Here is an 18473-nt window from a genome sequence, read left to right on the forward strand (position 1 = left end):
GTTTTTGAAGCCCCAGGTCAAATCTCCTCATTTAAAATACCTTAATGCTTGACAGAGGCTTCAGGCTTTCTAAGCAAAGCAGGGAACATTATGTACAGGAGGCAGCACAGCGTGACCTGTGTCTAGGAAGTGTCGGGGTAGACCAGAGTGGGGGGGGGGAGGGGGAGCTGAGGCACAGGGCAGAAGCAGCAGCAGGGTACCGCCCCGTGGAAGCATCAGACAACACCAACACAAGGCGCCACCCTAAGAAAAGCTTCAGTTATGACGTGGTTTTAGGAAATGTAGCCAAAATACTGGTTTGACAAAATTCCTCGAATTGAGGAGGAGAGTCGCTAACAAAAAAGATGACTGCCAAGCAGAAGCTCTGAAGGAAGGCTGCTCAGAGGTTAGCCAGTCTCAGTGCGCGAGCCCAGGAGAACAAACTGATACATCAGCCCCATTCCGGCTGGACTAGGAGACACGAGAAGATGGACCTCCTCTTCTGCAGAAGGGCCTGCAGACCTTCCCAGCCCCAGTGTTGCGTGCCTTGAAATAGCAAAGTATACCCGCTTCCAGAAACTGGGCTTTGGGTCCAACAGAGCTACTCATAGGCACATGAGCCGATTTCCCATCTCTGCTCACCTTGCTTAAATCCACAGGACTGTGTTCACAATTCATCCCATTTTTCACTTCAAGATTCGCAGAAGGAACAGACTGAGGAGACACAGTCTGGCCTATTTGGAGACAGACAAACACAATTCTCTGAGCCCCTGCCCTGTCCACCTTCAGGCACACCCCACCCATCACCAGTTACCTACAACTATCTCCTGCAAAGCCCACGTGGAGAAGTGGTTAAGGTAATTACGAGGCCAGGTCCCACACACACCTACTTCCTTACTTTACTCAGCACTAAAGGGAGGAAGGACACAGATCTTACTACTTCTCCATCTTCTGTTTGAACACATTTATGACCCTCTTTTCTTCTCGATTAAGGCAATATTCCTTAACCTGGGGTGCTTATCAGACTTCTGTGAAAAACTTTCTAAATGCACAGATGCCTAGGCACAGCCGCTGCAGTGTGATTCAGTAAACGTGGGGACAAGATCAATGGGTTAGGCCCTGCCTAACCACGGAAGGAAATCAATCAGTTGAGTGTTTACAACCTTCCTCTGCCCCACCATGAGCCTGATTAAGGTGATAGATGGATTAAGGTGATAGATGGATTAATTTATTAAAGACTCACAATAAAATTGGAGTAGATTCAAAAGTAGAGTAATAATCACAATTTTACAGACAAAAAAAAAATGAGACTTGAAAAGGTTACAGAATATTCCTCAAACTCTTGCCTTTGCAAGTGGTAAAGTCAGAAGCCCAAGCTGCAAAGTTCACGAGCATGCATTACCACATTTCACCTCCCTGATCTAAGACAATTTACTCTCTGAAAGGCCCCAGATGATCTTCCCTCGTCCCCAATCCTCCCCGGTGTGGGTAACTGTGGGGCACAAGTCCCTGGGTCCTGTGAGATCTATCCAAGGCAGGCACCCCTAGGCCACGACAGAGCTGGGCACCAGCCCTCCCCAGCCATCTGGCCAACCAAGCAGAAAGTGGCGTCAGTGAGCATGGGCAAGTATTAGACAAATACAGCTCCTGTCCTCCAGTAATTAATATCTCCAATAGTCCCTAAATGTCTCAGTACTAAAAAGAGGAAACGTCTCTCCCAATATCTTACCATTTTTATCCATCGAATGTGGATCAGACTGCTTCTTACCAACTTCAGCGAAAGAGCGAACAATCGGAATGAGGTTATTTCTCTTCTTTTCATTCTGATGATGGTGCTTTTTGAGAAGGGCTTCCCGCACTTTAACCCTCGTGCTGTCACTCAGGTCACTAAACAGCTCCTGCTGGTCCAGGATCAAGTCTAGAAAGTAGGCGCTAACATGAAGGCTCAGACTGAGGACCAGTGACCCCAAGGAGGCCAGGGCCAGGTGCGGTGGGGGAGGGGCAAGGAGTGAGGGGTGGTGCCACTGGGGTCATTAAAATGTAATTTCTACCTCAGTGAAGTAGAAATTATTATTTGAATAACAGTGGTCACAAGATAAACTTGATTCACGCAACAAGTCACCATCATTAGGAACAGAAACGGCTGAGCACTTACTACGCGCCAGGAACTATACTGCCAATCTTCCGTAACGACCTACTGTAGTCCTTTCAGAAGCTGGGGAGGAGGTGGCATTACAACAGTTTTTACAGCTAAGGGGACAAAGGTCCAATCCTTACAAAGTCTCCAGGGTCACACATGTAGCACGCTGCAGAGCTGGGACTCAAGCCCAGGACTGCCTGACTCAAAGCCCACGTTATTCTGTGATCGGCCACGCTCCCTTTCTCTCCCCTCCAAGATGCTGTGGCTGCCAAGAGTAACTGTAATAGAGGGTGCCAGAAGACGAAAGGGGATGGAACCTGTAGAAATAATTACAGTGACCAAGTGCCCAGACAATTACCAGCAGGCGTCCACCTTCAAGGCGCAGAGGTAGGAGGAGGCCAGCAGCAGTCACCGCAGGGTCTGAGGCAGGAGGCGCACACCCCGCCAGTTTCACCGCTCGCCACACTGTGGTCCCCGGCAAGCTGCCTCACCTGTCTGTGCCGCGCTTTCCGCGTCTGTATCATGGAGCTAATGCTGCCACCACCGTGGAGCGCCACACTGTGGTCCTGCCCCACCTCCATTCTGAACATACTTTAGGGTCCTTCATCTCATGGGGAATAAAAAACACCACGATCCCCTTCATCAACTGCTGTCTCTCTCTCTTATCACTTGAAGTTCGCAAATGAAAACTTCCTCAGTCTCCTGCACTTCGGCAATCCCTATAAAATTGCTTTTGATACAATCATCAATAACTCCCTTGTTGCTAAACCTCATGGATTTTCCTAGTCCTAAACTAACCTGATCTCTCTGTAGTGTTTGCCGCTGATGAACTGAAACTCTCTCCTTCTTGGTTTACGTAGCGGGTTGCATGGTGCCCCCTAAAGATATGCCTAACTCTAACCCCCCCCCCAAGAATCTGTGAGTATAATTTTATTTGGAAAAAAGGAACCTCGTAGATGTAACAAAGGACCACCAAATGAGGTCATCCTGAATTACTGGGATGAGTCCTAATTCCAGGGCCATGAGTGACGAGTTCGCGCAAAGACAGAGGCACACGGGTGGGTGCTCGGCAGCCGTCTGCTGAGGGGCACTTACAGCCTCGCAGAGGGGCAGCTGGAAGAAACAAGGCCTGATTTTCCCCTGGAGCCTCGGCAAGAGTGTAGCTCTGCTAACACTCGATTATGACCTTCCTGCTTCCAGAACTGTGAGAGAACAACTCTGTCACCAAATTTGTGGCGCTCTGCTCCAGCAACTCTGGGAAAGGAGTATGCACTTCATGGCTGTTCCCTGTTCTCTACTCATCTCTCTGACCACGCCTCAGAGTCTTTTAGATTCGTCTTCCTCCAACCTACCCACAAACCCCTCCACGCTGCACTTGCACATTGGCGTTCCGCTAGTTTCTGCCCTCCGTTATGAAAACCACTTATAAGGCTCTAAATACGAGCTGACTACGAATGTGTTGACCCCGCCCCCCTCCGAAACGCGGTCCTAGTTCCTATCGCTTTCCTGGAATCCGGGTCAGCCTTTCAGTCATTCACTAGGCATCTACACTGGCGGCCCCACAACCCCTAGAGTCAGCAAGTATAAAACAAACTAATTTCCCCACCAGATCAGGTTGTTTTCAAGCCACCTAAGCCAGCTCATTAATTCTCTATGTATATCTTTAGGGGGGCACTATTCAGCCCTCAGACTGCCAAGTCGTCTCACCAGCTTTACTCTGTGTTTCCCGGGAAGCAATTCTCCCTCCTCCCGTCCCTGACTATGGTTTGACGGAATGCCCCATCTCAACCACTGCAGTAGCTTACACCACAGTCCCCCTTCAATTCATCCTCCAGATTGCTGTCATCATTATCATCTAAAATGCAAAGCTTGCTCATTATGCTGCCAAAAACTCGCCAGTGTTTCCCTGTTGATCTCAGAGTTATAAGCAGTTTCACTGACTCCCAGGGTTCTTCAACCTTATACAGGATCTTTCAAGAGACCCTCACGGAATTTCAGACACCTAACCAAACAGTAACAAAATACGGATGTGACCTCAGTGGTCAACACAAGAGTTCTAGCCTTCCCCAGGCAGTTAGAGTGGTGATTCTGGGGCACTTCCTTGGAAAAAAAGGGGACACAGTGCCGCCCCCCCACCTCACCCCTGGGTCTCCACATGACCCCAGAAAAGCAGAATTACTTGAATTTCTGAAATGGAGCACAGTTTGGAGCAATCTCTACTTAACCTGTCTAGCCAAGGAGACCCACACAGTGGGGAATGCGTCTCACACTCCAGCATGGGGACTGTATCAGACACGTACGTCCCCTTCGCATCCTGACCAGGACCGGAGGGTACCCTAGTTCAATTTCCTTTATGCCTTGCTAACAAACACACTATAAAAATCTTTAACTTCTTTTTCTCTACATAACCACCAGTTGCTCCTTTATTTATTACCAAAACTTATCTTTGCTGTGTTGATTTTGATTGTTTCCATGGCTATTTCCCCTGCTGGACAGTGGGCTGACTGGGGACAGGAACTGTATGTCTTTATTCCCCTGTGCTAAGCACCTTCCCGTGCATACAGCAGACACACATCAATGTTTTCTGAGTGGCAGGCAAATGAAAGACTGAACACACTCTGTCACCTGAATCCCTACATCTGTGAAGCAGCTTATCTTCTGAGTTTGAAGCCCACCCATAGATGAAGATGCTGAGGTTGGGAAAGTTAGGCGACATAATCTTCCCTCTGTGTCACATTTGTCAATTTACACTAACGTGCTTCCATTTTCCTCACCTAACCTTACCTGAAATTTCTTCTATGCTATTTGCACGCATATCCAGAAGGACTGTTCCGTTAATAAGACAGCTCCTCAGCTCAAAGAGACTGTGCAACGAAAGGGTTGCCACATAAGGCTTGCTCCAGCGCTCTCCCCCATCCTCGACATCTTCTTCAAACTTCAGCCACCTGAAAGCATTACAAACAACCAGATGGCAAAGATAGAAAATGAGGAATTTTCGAGAAAGAACTTTAAAGGCGGGCACAAAAAAGGTATTGTTAGAGTTATCTCCACAAAAGGGAGAGGTAACTTGGCCCCTGCCCCACTTAGTGAGGGGCGGAGCTGAGCACCCAGGTGAAGCCAAGTGGCTCAGGGGGAGACAAATGGGGAAGAAGGGAACACTTGCTCCTCAGTTTGGGGCCTGCACCATGGACTCAGAAGACACGGAAAGACACCTGAGGAAAGACTTGTGGAGACACGTGGCCACGTGACAAGGGAAGCCACAGCCTGGATTTGCGCCTTGACGTTGCTCCTGTGGCCCCAGGTAGCTGTGACCTGCTCCAGAACCCTCTGCCAGGGTCCCTGGCTGGAGGTGCCGTGGACTTGTGGCAGCTTCAGGCCTCATGGCTGTCCAGCCAGTTACCCACAGAGGACGGGTAACTCGGGGAATTTCTTGTGGAGACCGTGATCCTTCTGTCTCTCCGCACATGAATTCCATTGAAGTTCTTTGACACTGAGTCTCCTTCGCCTTTGTGCCTAAGAATTGCTGGACCCCTTTAGAATGTGCAAGGGGGGGCCATGCAGTACCCTTAGTCGTGCACTAACAACACCTGAATAACTGAATCTATGTACACTGGTGAGTGAACAGGAAGGCAGATTATACATCAATGCACAATTTATTAGAGCGTGACTCCATTTTTATTTTAAAACCTTTTTAATCTAAATATGTATGTATTAAGATATCAGATGTTATATTCCTCATTACTCTGGGGATAATGGAACCATACATAATTCTCATTTCCTTCTTCTTGTGTATCTTTACTTTCTAATTTTCTGTAATGAATATGCCTTACTTGTACAATTAAAAAATTAATATCTATTGGCAATATTATGATTCATAAAAATATGTTAGTTCATTCAAAAGAACAAACAAAGTCTATTTCACATGTATGTTTGCTCTCCACCCACAGTTACTGTCTCATAACTCCCAGATCTGGAATCTCGTGAGCAATGAAAGAGTCTTCTGTCACAGAATCTAGTCTCTTGTCCTCATTCCAGAAAAAAACTTCAGTCATAAAAGTTTAAATGGATGTTTGTGGTTCTTAATGTTGTTAATGAAAGTAGCTTATGAAAACAACTGAGGCTGGGGCTGGCTGCCAGGGAAACCAACAAGGATAGGGCTCAGGCGGACAGTTCTGTCCCCCATTTTCCAGAAGTGTGAGAAGTAGAAATGAATAAATCAGCTATGTCAAAGTAACACAGCCTCAGTCAAGCCTCCTACAGAAGGTGCTTCCGAGAGCTTCCAGCTGGGGACAGAGGGCGTCCACGTACCAGCTGACAGACTCCAAGCTCCCAGCACAGTCACTCTGGCTGAGCCCCACCTTGTTCTATGCGTCTGGCTGCTGGCTGCACCCTTTAGAATCCTTTGCAATAAACTGGCAGTCTAGTGAGTAAGCGGCGTCTGAGTCCTGGGGGCTTCCTAGCAAACTTATGAGCCTAAGGAGGACATATGGGATCGCTGACTGACAGCAAGTCAGAGCATGGGCAATACTCCTGGCTCACAACAGGCACCCGAAGACTGAGACGGTAGCTGCCTGGTCAAAAACACAGGTGACCGGTCTGAGAGACTGCTGCCTTCGCCTGCAGAACACGAAACTGTCGCTGGCAGACTGAATTCTAGGACAACCTAGTGGTGCTTATCTGGAGAAACCACACTCTATGTGGAAGTAGGGCCCCAGACAAAATCATTTGGATATATTTGATGAATCACATTACTAAATGATAATATTTTTCTTAAGGAAAAAAAAAAGCCTATATGCTGTGACCTTTAAAGATTTATAAAGACAGAATGATGGGACTAATTGCCTTTTTGAGCGGTATCAGGTTGAAATGGCTTATTTAACTTTCTACCCACTGGGCACCTCCAGGCGTGCAGCAGGTGTCCAGGGAAAGCTAGTCCAGTGAGAGACGAAGCCACTAGCATTGCAAGTTCCCCAAGGGTACCAGCATGCTGACGACTAGTGAGTTACATGAAGAGCCCCAGACATGGTCCTCGTTAACCAGGAGGCTCTTGGGCTTGGGACAGAAAAGCATGGTCACTCTCCAACTACCCCAAGAAGTCAGGCTGGCTATAATCAATGAGGCTTGACAATCCCTCAGGAAGTTAGCCTTAAAAATTCTGGAACTTGCAGGCCCTCCCTGGTGGCACAATGGGTTAAGGCACAGCACTATGAAGCTATCGCAGCCACCACAACATGACTTCCATCCCTGGCCCCGGAGGTGACCCACATGGCTCAGCAGCCCTCTCCTGACCTGCCCGTTGCTCCCCTCAGCAGTGTGTCTGAGGTCTGAACCAAGGTGACCCTGTCAGGTGATGCCTAAGCGTCATCTGTGATAATATCAAGAGAGCTCGTGAATTGCTCCGGTCCTCAGACAAAGGAGAAGATCCCTGGGATGGCCCATGTTGCTGTCATCAACCCCAGGCTCAAGGTCAGCTGGCACATGTGTGACCATACAGGCATGGCCACAAAGAGGACAACAGCAAGCCTCCCACAGGAGGCTCGAGATCTCCAGCTCCCATGTCGGTCATTACTTCTATGAAAAAATAAAATGCAAACAAGGTGGTGGGCTGCTGAAAGGCACACATTTACCTGCCCAAGCAAAGCCTGACCTGGTTATTGAAAGGCCTCACCTGGCCGTCTCCTTCCACTCAGCCTCTTCTCCCTCTCTCACACAGATCTCATCGAGCTCTGTGAACAGTTCGTGTGGCACATGCTCTTCATCGTCCTCGGTGCCAAGAATGAACTGAACGCGCTGAGACGGTGTGTCTGGAAAACCAACCACAGAAAAGGTCGCTCCTGGTCTCAAGACAGAAATAGCAAGCTGCCATACTTACACATCTGGAGGCCCCAGCTCAGGGACAAGCCAAAGACAATCCTTGACACATAAAAAAGGTCTTTATTTTTAGGGAAAAGGCTGTCCTGTGTGAGCAGTTTCATGACCACTTGAAGAAAGTCCATAAGAAACAAAACATTTGATGAATTTGATCCAAAATAGCAGCTAATTTTTTTCTGCACTATAGTATTAACTTGTGGGGTTGAACTGCAAAGGGTCTGGGAAGATACTTTCTATTCTTACAGCAGTTCTTCTTCCGGAAACAAGCTATTAAAACCCTTCAGAAGGCTGGAGAGGCAGCTGCCGGCTTACTGCCCGCCATGTCCCTCGGCCCCACCAAGCCGCTGAGCCAGGGCCGCCGCCCGGTCCCCCTCCCACGCGTGTTACCGTGGGCCAGGGCTTCGGGGCCTTCCTCCCCCTGGCTGGCTCCTTTGCCCCGACCTCGTCTCCTGTGCTTCTGGCCGTGGGTTCGGTGGTGCCGATGGCTCTGTCGGCCCAGTGGCATCCGAACCCCCACGTACAGAGTTCTGTGACCTAGAAGAAGCAGAAGGTCCAGGGAAAGAACTCCTCTACCAACGGAGCTTACCAAACTTAAGACAAGGGGAAAGACGACAGCTCTTCGAGCCACGGCCCTAGTAACGAGATCTCAAGGCTGAAGAGGCAGAGCTGCGGGAGTTGCAGGCTTTCTTCGTGCGGCCTGGGACTGCAGACCTGCCGGGGTCTTGTTCAAATTAAAGGAAATAAAGTGGGTGGATATGATTTGTAAACGGTAAAGGTAAATACAGATGCTGGCTGTTGTCATAGCAACACTTTGCCTGAGCAATGTGAAGACCACTGCTTGCCCGCCGCCAGCCACCGCGGTGGGCGGGCGCGCGGCTGAGCCTGCAGCCACTGCGCGGGCCCAGACCTGCCGCCGCCAGGCTCGAGCTGGGTGGCCTGGAGCAAGTTATCTCCGCGCTCTGACGGACTCGAAAACGAAGGGTGGGAAGGACAGACCTGCTGGAGTAGGCTTGGGAGGGCCGGGAGGGGCGGCTCGTTAGCCTGGCAAGGAGGAGACGTGGGAGGAGGGCGGCCAGGCCGGGATGGCAGGGCTGAGTCCTCTCCGTAAACCGAGAGGTGAGGTCCTCTGCTCAGAGGGTGACAGTGGGCTAGGTAACAAAGCTTGTAGGTAACAAAGCTTGTTGCCTTCATTCAGAGAGCACCAAACCATGCACAGTGTCTAACACAATTCCTGGAGTGAATGCTAGTGGCCAGTACATTCCAGGGTCAGTTTCCAATACTTTTTCCTACACCATAGCATTTACAACCTAAACTGCCAACGCTACAGACCCTGGGGTGCGTGAACGAGGGTCCCAGGGAGACACTGAACACTGCAGGCGGGGCAGCAGCGGGTGAGCCCTCCCGCAGCATCCCTCCCGACCCCCACCTGCCCACTTGCCTTCTGGCCCAGCCTGGAGCCCAGAATCAGCAGTTGCAGGGATACCCCACCTCTAAGGCACAGAGCCTCGGGCTCCCCCTTTTCTGTCCAGCTCCTACTGCTCGGCACTCTGGACCTCAGGTCCCAGGTGAGTTCCCCACAATTTCCACCCCAAAAGCTGCCTCAATTTCGCCATCTTCAGAGTCACGACTTTACCCCACTGTCACCCTCTGAGCAGAGGACCTCACCTCTCAGTTTACGGAGAGGACTCAGCCCTGCCATCCCGGCCTGGCCGCCCTCCTCCCACGTCTCCTCCTTGCCAGGCTAATGAGCCCCTCCCTGCCCTCCGAGCCTACTCCACCAGGTCTGTCCTTCCCACCCGCCCCTGGGTTTCTCCTGACTCCAACAGCCATGCCAGGTTCGCCTGTCTTGAAGAGAACCTTCCTGTGAAGGCTGTTCTCCCACGTTCCCACCTCACCCTTTTCCCTTCATCAAACCACTTTCAAGAACTGTCCACTGACCTCTCCCTTTCCTCTCCAACTCCTGTTCTGCCCTGAAACTGCTGCTCGCCACTGAAACTGCCCTCACAAGGGGCACCAAAGGCCATTTATCACCAGGTCTCTGTCCTCCCAGGCTTCTCTGCGTTGAGCACTGAACAGCACTGATGGAACTGGCAGCTCACCATGAGCCCGGTGGTCTCTAAATGCTGGCTCACTCCTCTCCTCGGGGTCCTGGGCTGACCACAGCATCCATACCAGCTCACCCTGTCCCACACCGACGGCGCTTCTCCCGCCCACCCAGTCCACCAAAGGAAGGCACCGGGATTTTCAGCCTTGCGCTTCCATCTCTCTTTAGTAAGAGCCACTAACCTGACTTCAAAGTTCATTGCAACAAATTACCCTCCAATCTTCGTGCACAGTGATTCAAAATATCGCAAAGTAAACTCGTCGCCGCCCACCTCAAATCAGGTTCCTAATCATTCCTTTTCTTCCATGTTTCTGTTCCCGGCATCATTCTCTCAACATCCCAGGCCTGAACGTCAGCGTCACCTTAGGTTTCCACATCTACTCTGTGGCCCTGCGTGTTCCACCCCACAGACTGGGGGAGTCAGGCCTCCTCTCCCACTCTGACAACATCAGAGGCTCCTCGCTGCCTCCCACACCATTCCGCCCTCCAAGCTCAGGCCCCTAGAGCACTTCTGGCTCGTTACTCACTGCCACGCAGTCATGTTCGAGGGTGCTCAGTTTCCGGCGGATTAAAAATGAAAAATTCAATAGAAAAATAAAAGGAAAGACTTCCCAAAAGCCTGAGTGACCAGCAGAATGGGGAACGGGAAAGCCCACATATGCCCCCACCATGTGAGGAAAGCACCTAGAAACGTGCACCTGAGTCTACCCGCAACAGAACCTTATTTTGACTGCACCTCCTCCTGGTGGTCGTCGCTGACTGTCTCCGCCATTACCCCCAGTCTACAAGCCAAACTGCCCTTCCACAAATGTGCCAGGGCTTCTAGACTGGCGTGGCTCACTCTTTCAAGGTTCATTATAAATGCACCTTCCTTCCTGGTGGCATTGCTGACCTCCCCGCCTTCCTCTGAGAGCCCTTGGCAGCGTTCGTTATGGCTGATTTTGCACCTCACATTCAAACTAAACAGCTCCTGGCCTTAACTCCCACCGTTCACTTGCAGAGCTCCCCAAGGAACCAGGTCAGGCCTTCCTCTCAGAATCCCTCATCTCACAGAGTACAGAGTCTTACCCACGGCCAGTGCTCCGCCAATGTCCAGAAGTATCTGCTAAGGGCCTCCCTGAGGATCACAGCCCGAGGGCCTCCCCAGGAGCACACAGTCTGACTGAAGAGGGCACTCATGAGAGGGGCTGCAAAAGGAATGTGCGGGAAGTGAACATTTATTTAGGCCAACGAGTGGTCAGCAGGCACGAGGGGAGGGAAGGCCGCCGCCAACCTACGGATGGAGAGCTTGTGCAGGGAGGCCTCCTGGATGAGGGGCTTATGGCAAGAGTTCCTAGTTCTTCATCCTCTCTTCTCCCAGCAGTGGGACTCCTGACACGCATGCCTCCTTTGGCGATTCTTTGATTGTCCTCTCCACCCCTAAGTGAGGATAAAGTGCCTCCGGGGTGGGTGTGATCACTAGCCCCCTTCTCTATATTTCCTTCTTTTCTTTTGTCTTCCCCTTCTCCCAGAGATTTGTTGGAGTGTTAAGAGGTAGGAGGATAAAACATGTAGTGTCGGGTAGAATCTCACTCCTGGCCCTTCTCCTTAACACAGTCCTATGTTGACTTGGGCACGTCCCAGGACATTTTTGACAGGCAGATTTCTGAACATAATGTTCTCATTTTGCAATCATTGAAACAGAAATATAAAGTCAGAAGAGGTCATCTGCTAAGATGTGGAATTCCAGACCCCTGACATGGTCGGTAAAAGCATGACATGGTCAGTAAAGTACAAAAGTGACTAAATTGAATACCATCTTATTAAAGCACCATCTATTAAGTAATGATGCTGCGCTATGGTGTGGTAATGAGGTCCCTGCAGCGCACCAGTGAGACCAGCCCAGGTGACAGTAGCAGCAGCCAAGTCCCACCTCAAGGGGGGTTTTATTTTGCAGCAAAATGGAAAGTATCTAGGAATAGTTGCTGCCATCCTGAGAAGATGCTCTTCCAAGTTACTCGGGTGCCCTCTGTGGGTTTAACCCAGTCTTCAGGATCCATGACTTAGGTTCATTATTCTACCCCCAAGTAGACAAGAGTGTTCATAAATGGTGACCTCTTTGCTAAGGGCCAAGGTCTAATAGGGCCAGACAAGCAAGCTAATATTGCTCATATTGCAATGAAAGGGCAGGAAGGCAAGTGGATTATCAGGGCAGCAGAAGGGGTGAAGCAACATGGAAAAATGTTTGTACGCTCGAGTAGATCCGCCCTCGCAGTGTGCTAGACTGGAAAGAACAGAATTCCATTTTAGTCCCCCTACTATGAGGCTCCCTGACCCGGAACAGCTTCCCTACCTGTAAAAGAGCGATGACACCTACCTGCCTGGGCTGCTAAGAACATAAGAACATCACTGTCTGAACGGTTTAATCAAATGCCTAACGCACAGGGTGTTCAACAAACAGCCTCCCACATCCCCACACATTCCTCCTGTTTTCTACCAAATGCTGAAACCCACAATGGCTCTTCTTCCATCTGGTCAGGATAACTTGGAAAACTTGACCTTGATATAGCTGAAATCCACTGACCTCCACTGAGCCACCCACGTAAGTTCTCATGGTAACAAACCCAGAGGCTGAGTCAGCCTCCACAGCTTTCGCTCTCCACATCCAAAGGACAAGTTTTCTCTGGGGATTGTACAACTTTGATGAAAAAAACATCACGGGAACAAGCAGTACAGCGAGAACACCTCACATGCTGTCTCAGTCACTAGGAAGTTGCCGCCTCATAGCCTTCAACACTGCAGGAGATCTGCTGAGAGAGTCCAACAAAGGCCTCTGAGCCAAATGTGGGTTCTCGCCAAAGCTCTAGGGTATGAGCCTTCCCCCTCATCAGGAAAATGGGCCCGTGAGAAAGGGGAGCGGAAGGATGCCACACAAAGGCCACGGGGAGCTGGGAGCTGGGAAGCAGAGAAAGGAGGACGCGCCTCGCTGAGGGAAAGCAGACAGCGGGTTCTCGCACACCCCGCAGGGAGCACACAACACGCTGAGGCACACGCGCTTCCCAGCTCCTTGGCAGAACGGGCACGCTTAGATCAGGAATAGGGTAAAACAGTCCCCTAGCCAAACTGAGTTTTTAAAACTATTTCTATTGTGTTTTCTTTTAAAAGTATTTTATATACTTGTATTTCCAGGTAGTTGTCAAGAACCACCTGATCTGAGTACTTCACATTCTCCTATGTGGAGCATTTATGAACGCAGATGATCTAATCATATTTACATTGGACTTCACAGTGCTCCAAGCACAGCCTCACACACTATGTAGCCTAACAGTAAGACACACTGTTACCCTCCTTGTATTCAACAGACACGGACAGTGAGGCTAAAGAAAATTAGCTGATTCCCCACCCCACTCCCAGTCGTACTGCTAGAGAGTTTGCACTTAAACCCAAACTCTCCTGATCGCAGACCTGTGCCCCCACACCACCTGACTAACCGCCTCTAAGCAACAAAAGTTCTTACCTTCCAGCTCTTCTTTCTCATAGTGAATGTTGAGAATTGTGCTGGTCCCTCCCTGATCCACCACAGCTTCTTCATCTGGTCTCTGTGGAAGCGTAAGTAAGTGGTCATAATAACGCACATACATTCATTCCAACATTCACGCAGTTCTGTGTTGTGTCAGGCCTGTTAGGAATGCCTGGGGGAAGCGCATGATTTTACATACATTTTTAACTATAATCTCAGAGGAACTGTGAGACACAGATATGGTGACCATTCTCTGCTGAAACGCAGAGCACATTGTACCGCCCAGGTCACAGACATGGTGGAAGACGGAGCACCCAGGTCCGGTCACCACAGGCCCTGCACCTTTTCCCAGGCAACTTGAATGCACATACTTCTAGGGAGGTGGATGAAACAGCCAAGTTTCAGCCTATTTATATTTTACTTATGAATTCACTTTCATAGACATAATTAAGATCACATATTATTATGCACTACCATGGGATATAGCTAAGATACAATGTAAAATTTAAAAAGGAGGTGGAGAAAACTGTATAGCTTGCTAACTTTATGTGAGAAAGGGTTTTTTATGCTTAAAAGCAGGAATAAGCTTTTAAGCATAAAAGAAGCCATAAAAGGTATTTTAGAAATAGTTGCTTAGTGAGGCGAGCAGGAACAGTGAAAGGGAGACAAATATTGAAAGTAATCTCTTTGAGACTACCTTATTTTGTAAATATTTTACTTATCTTTTTTAAAAAATTGAAAAGTAGAAGTAAAATACAAAATGAAAACAAATATCAAACTGGCCACATGGCATAACTGTTTCAACAGAAATTATTCCAAAATACGTTTAAAACATAATAAAGGAATTGAGTATCCTTGATCGCATTTTTCCTAAGGCAAAAAGAATTTTAAAAGATACTGAACTTCTCTATCATGTGGTTGGTGATAGGGCTGGAGCAACTATTCTCAGACTGATATACACGGTGAAACAAATGAGTTACCATGTGAACTTACACTGTCACTCAAGGAGACTGAAAACTGGGATTCTCAGAGGGGTGTGAAAGACATGGCTGCAAAACAGAAGTTAAGTAGAAACCACCTAGTTCTCAATTTGAAATGGAAGCATCAACCGGAAAAAATGATATTAAATGTTAATATTATGTTTTTCATTTAATGTTAACATTAAATTATTTTAAACGTGAATTTTCTAATTTTTGTATTCAAAAGGTTCAGGAAACATGTACCATCATCAGCAACAAGATTATGGTCTCTTAAAGTTTGATTTTCTACTTAAAAGGCATTCAGCAGGGCCTTCCCTGGTGGCGCAGTGGGTTAAAGCACAGCATTGAGAAGCTAAAGCCACTTCAGCATGAGTTTGATCCCCGCCCCAGAGCTGACCACATGGCACAGCAGACCTGGTCAGCAGACCTCTACTGACCCATCGGCTGCTCCCCTCAGCAGTGTACTTCAGTGGGCCTGTTCTGCTCCCCACTCTGTCTCTGGTGAATCCTCTCACCACCCCTGTACCTCTGGCTTGTACCCCAGTTCTGTGTGCGCAAATAAATAAATCTTTTTAAAAAATTAACTAAGAAACTATTATATTTATTTTTTAAAAATTAACTAATTGATCACCACTGGAGTATAATGTTAATAAACCAACTTGTTATTTCAAAAACTGGTAACATTCCTATATAAATTGTATTATGGAGTAGTAGCATAATAGATGAAAAATGTTTCTCATTGCAGAGAAGAATAACTGAAAAAGGAATGTGAGAATTAGAACACCATTTTACAATCTCTGATGGATCTGCACTGATTTTCAACAGTTGCCACAGCACAGAGAGAGACAGCCAAACACACTGTCTCCTAATGGCAGACATATCACCATCCATGAAGTAATCTTATGTAATAAATGGGCCCTGAATCTGATCAAGTCCCTAAATCCAAATACCAATTAACTGAAAATAGAGTGAATACAATTTACTGGAAAAAAACAGAGTCCTCTAAAAAGCAACTCCACAGGAATACAGTCAGCAACATCCAGGTTATAGGAAACCTCTAGAACCTTCCTCTTGTTTTATTTAAGTAATTGCAAGAAGAGAGAGACAGAGAGAGTAGGGTAAAACCAATGGGTTACAAGAGACAATGAAGCAACCATAATGTGTGAACTTTATTTGAATCCTGATTTAAACAAACTGAATAAATTTAGCTATTAGTACGTTTTTTTAAAGTTTTGACATTTGAGACAATTGAAAATTTGGATATTGACTAGATCTTTCATATATTAAAGAAATTGTTATCTCTTAGGTAGTAGTGTGCCTTTTAAAAAGAATACTTTTAGTTAAACATACTGAAATATTTATCTATGAATCTGAAAAATCAGATACATGTAAAATATATTAACTTAGAATGATTACTTTTTCTCAAAATTTATAATCTAATGTTATCTGAATTCTCAAATGCATTTTTACCATCTGTGATTTCCTCTTCATTGATGGCTAGATATGTTTTGAGTCAATTTTGCAGAGTATACAAGCTTCACTCCCATCTAAGTTGTAAAGACTTTCTGATAAAGTATTTTCTTTTTTTTTTTAAGATTTATTTATTTGTGCACACAGAACTGGGGTACAGGCCAGAGGCTCAGGGGCAGTGAGAGGTTTCACCAGAGACAGAGTGGGGAGCAGAACAGGCAGATCAACGAAGTACACTGCTGAGGGGAGCAGCGGGCGGGTCAGGAGAGGTCTGCCACACCATGTGGTCACCTCCATGGCAGGCGGGAATCGAACTCATGCAGAAGCGGCTTTAGGTTCTCAATGCAGTGCTTTAACCCGCTGCGCCACCAGGGAGGGCCAGTATTTTCTTTTTTTAATCATACTTTTCTTTAAATTTATTTTTGCAGAGAACTATGGAGTAGGCCAGAGGTACAGGGGCAGTGAAAGGATTCACCAGAGAAAGCAGGGAGCAGAACAGGTAGATCTACTGAAATCCGCTGCTGCGGGGAACAGCAGGGTGACAGGAGAGGTCTGCAGCACCATGTGGGTCCGCTCCCTGGCCGGGGGTCAAACTTGGGCCATACAGGTGATAGCACTGAGGCTTACCCCTTCGGCCACCCAGGAGGCCCTCTAATAAAGCATTTTCCAAGGGGTAACTTTTAGGTGGAAAATCTTGCCTTTATTTTAGATATATCTGTTATTTTTTTACCTCACTTATCTTTTAGATTAAGAATTCCCTCACAGCAGAAGTCTCCTATTTTTATCTTTATGTCCTCTCAGAGACTACTATAGCAGCTTACTATTTTAAGAAATTTGTACAACTATTAGGTTCCAGGAGGATGGGTTCTATTATTTATGCTCACTATTATGCACCTAGTATAATGCCCAGTATGTAGTAAGCACCCAATATACTTTGGTGAATGACTGTTTAATAGTTTCCTGAAGTTTTTATCATATGATCATACATTTTCTTATAAGCCTCATACATATTCACATAAAAATTGACAGAAATATAATACTTACGTTCTATGTACAAAACAATGGAAATTTAATGTAAATGTAATTTATTACACACATACAATAACGAAAAGTATTCATATATGCATAGGTGGATGTAAATATATATATATTCACATACGTATATAAGAATAACATTACCTATCGGTTTACACACAGGTTATAATCTCCAGAGGGCAGGGACTAACTAAAGACAATGCTTACTGCTTATCCACAGACACGTGACATAGCACAGATTACACAGGAATCTGGAGGAAGGATGGGACAGAGAGAAATAACTGATTTCTAGACTCTAAGACTAGAAAAGCAGAGTATGAAGAAAAAGTCTATCATCTAAATATTCTGCTTAAAAATTGACTTGCTTTCTATAATTTGATTGGCTAATCATAGCCTAAATTCACCGAATGATGTTCAGTCCTTCCTTTTGTCTTGCCAAAGAAAACAGAGCCACTGTCAAAACGCCATTATCCAAAACATCCAAAAGGTCAGGCTTGAATGTCAGTGTGGTCCTTGTTGCATGCAGGTTCCAGTAGCCAACTATCAAAAAATACACTGAGCACCCACAGAAAAGAAAACATCTAAATGGATATTTGATTATAAAAGGAGTTATTGTTAATTTGTTTAAGTATAGTAATCATATTGTAATATGGTAGTTAGATCAGCTTAAAAAGAATTTTAATCTTCAGTGAAGTTTCCACTGATGATATGATATTTGAGATTTGGAGAATGAGAAGAGACACAGAGAAGGAACATGGTAAGTTGTGTTTTCATTGTTGAAGCCAGGCCATGTGTATGTGGTGATTGATTTTACAAGACTCTCCAGTGTGGCATTTGTTTGAAATGTTTCACAAATTTTGAGTACGTATAAAGTTTAAGATAATTCTAAAAACAAAAATGAAAATCAAGCCTCATTGGCCTATGCCTACTGCAGATTCCTCACCCACTGGCTATTACTTCCTCCGACACCATCATTCTTTATAGCAGGGAGGATTCTTAACCGTGAATTTCTGGGGTTCATATGAATGGGCATCAGTGGATTATGTGTGAGTGTGCATTTTTCCAGATTCACTGGATTCTCGGGGGAGTTTGTGGCTCAGAAAGACTAGAATCCTGAGAACCACATGATATAAGTTTAGGAGAAAAAGGAAAGGACTAGAGGATGAATGTGTGTGTGTGTGTGTGTGTGTGTGTGTGTGTGTGTGTGTGTAGGGGTGGACAAAAGTGAACCAGAGAAAAGGTTCTAAATCTCCTCTTTCCTGTACTTCCTCCTAGTTTACTGACAATTCTTATATAAATAAGAATTGGTTCTGGATGCCTGCCTCAAGGACTAGATAAGAAGAATCAGGGGTTATGTACACATTAAAACATTGAAATTGGAAGGAATTTAAGAGC

The 18473-nt window shown here is 46.8% G+C and overlaps 1 protein-coding gene across 1 annotated transcript in view; it reads right to left on the reverse strand.

Moving 5' to 3' along the window:
- The window catches only part of SLC4A8 (solute carrier family 4, sodium bicarbonate cotransporter, member 8), a 61777-nt gene that overhangs the window by 36492 nt on the left and 6812 nt on the right, over positions 1–18473 (reverse strand). The window contains exons 2-7 of the mRNA XM_012732482.1: positions 13591–13672; positions 8378–8524; positions 7788–7923; positions 4904–5064; positions 1709–1897; positions 622–713 (exon numbers count right to left, since the gene is read on the reverse strand). Of these exons, the coding sequence (XP_012587936.1) occupies positions 622–713; positions 1709–1897; positions 4904–5064; positions 7788–7923; positions 8378–8524; positions 13591–13672 (807 nt within the window). The remainder of the gene's footprint in view (positions 1–621; positions 714–1708; positions 1898–4903; positions 5065–7787; positions 7924–8377; positions 8525–13590; positions 13673–18473) is intronic.

The sequence above is a fragment of the Condylura cristata genome, unplaced genomic scaffold (assembly GCF_000260355.1).
Source record: "Condylura cristata isolate star-nosed mole 26May11 unplaced genomic scaffold, ConCri1.0 scaffold00034, whole genome shotgun sequence".
Lineage (NCBI taxonomy): Eukaryota > Metazoa > Chordata > Mammalia > Eulipotyphla > Talpidae > Condylura > Condylura cristata.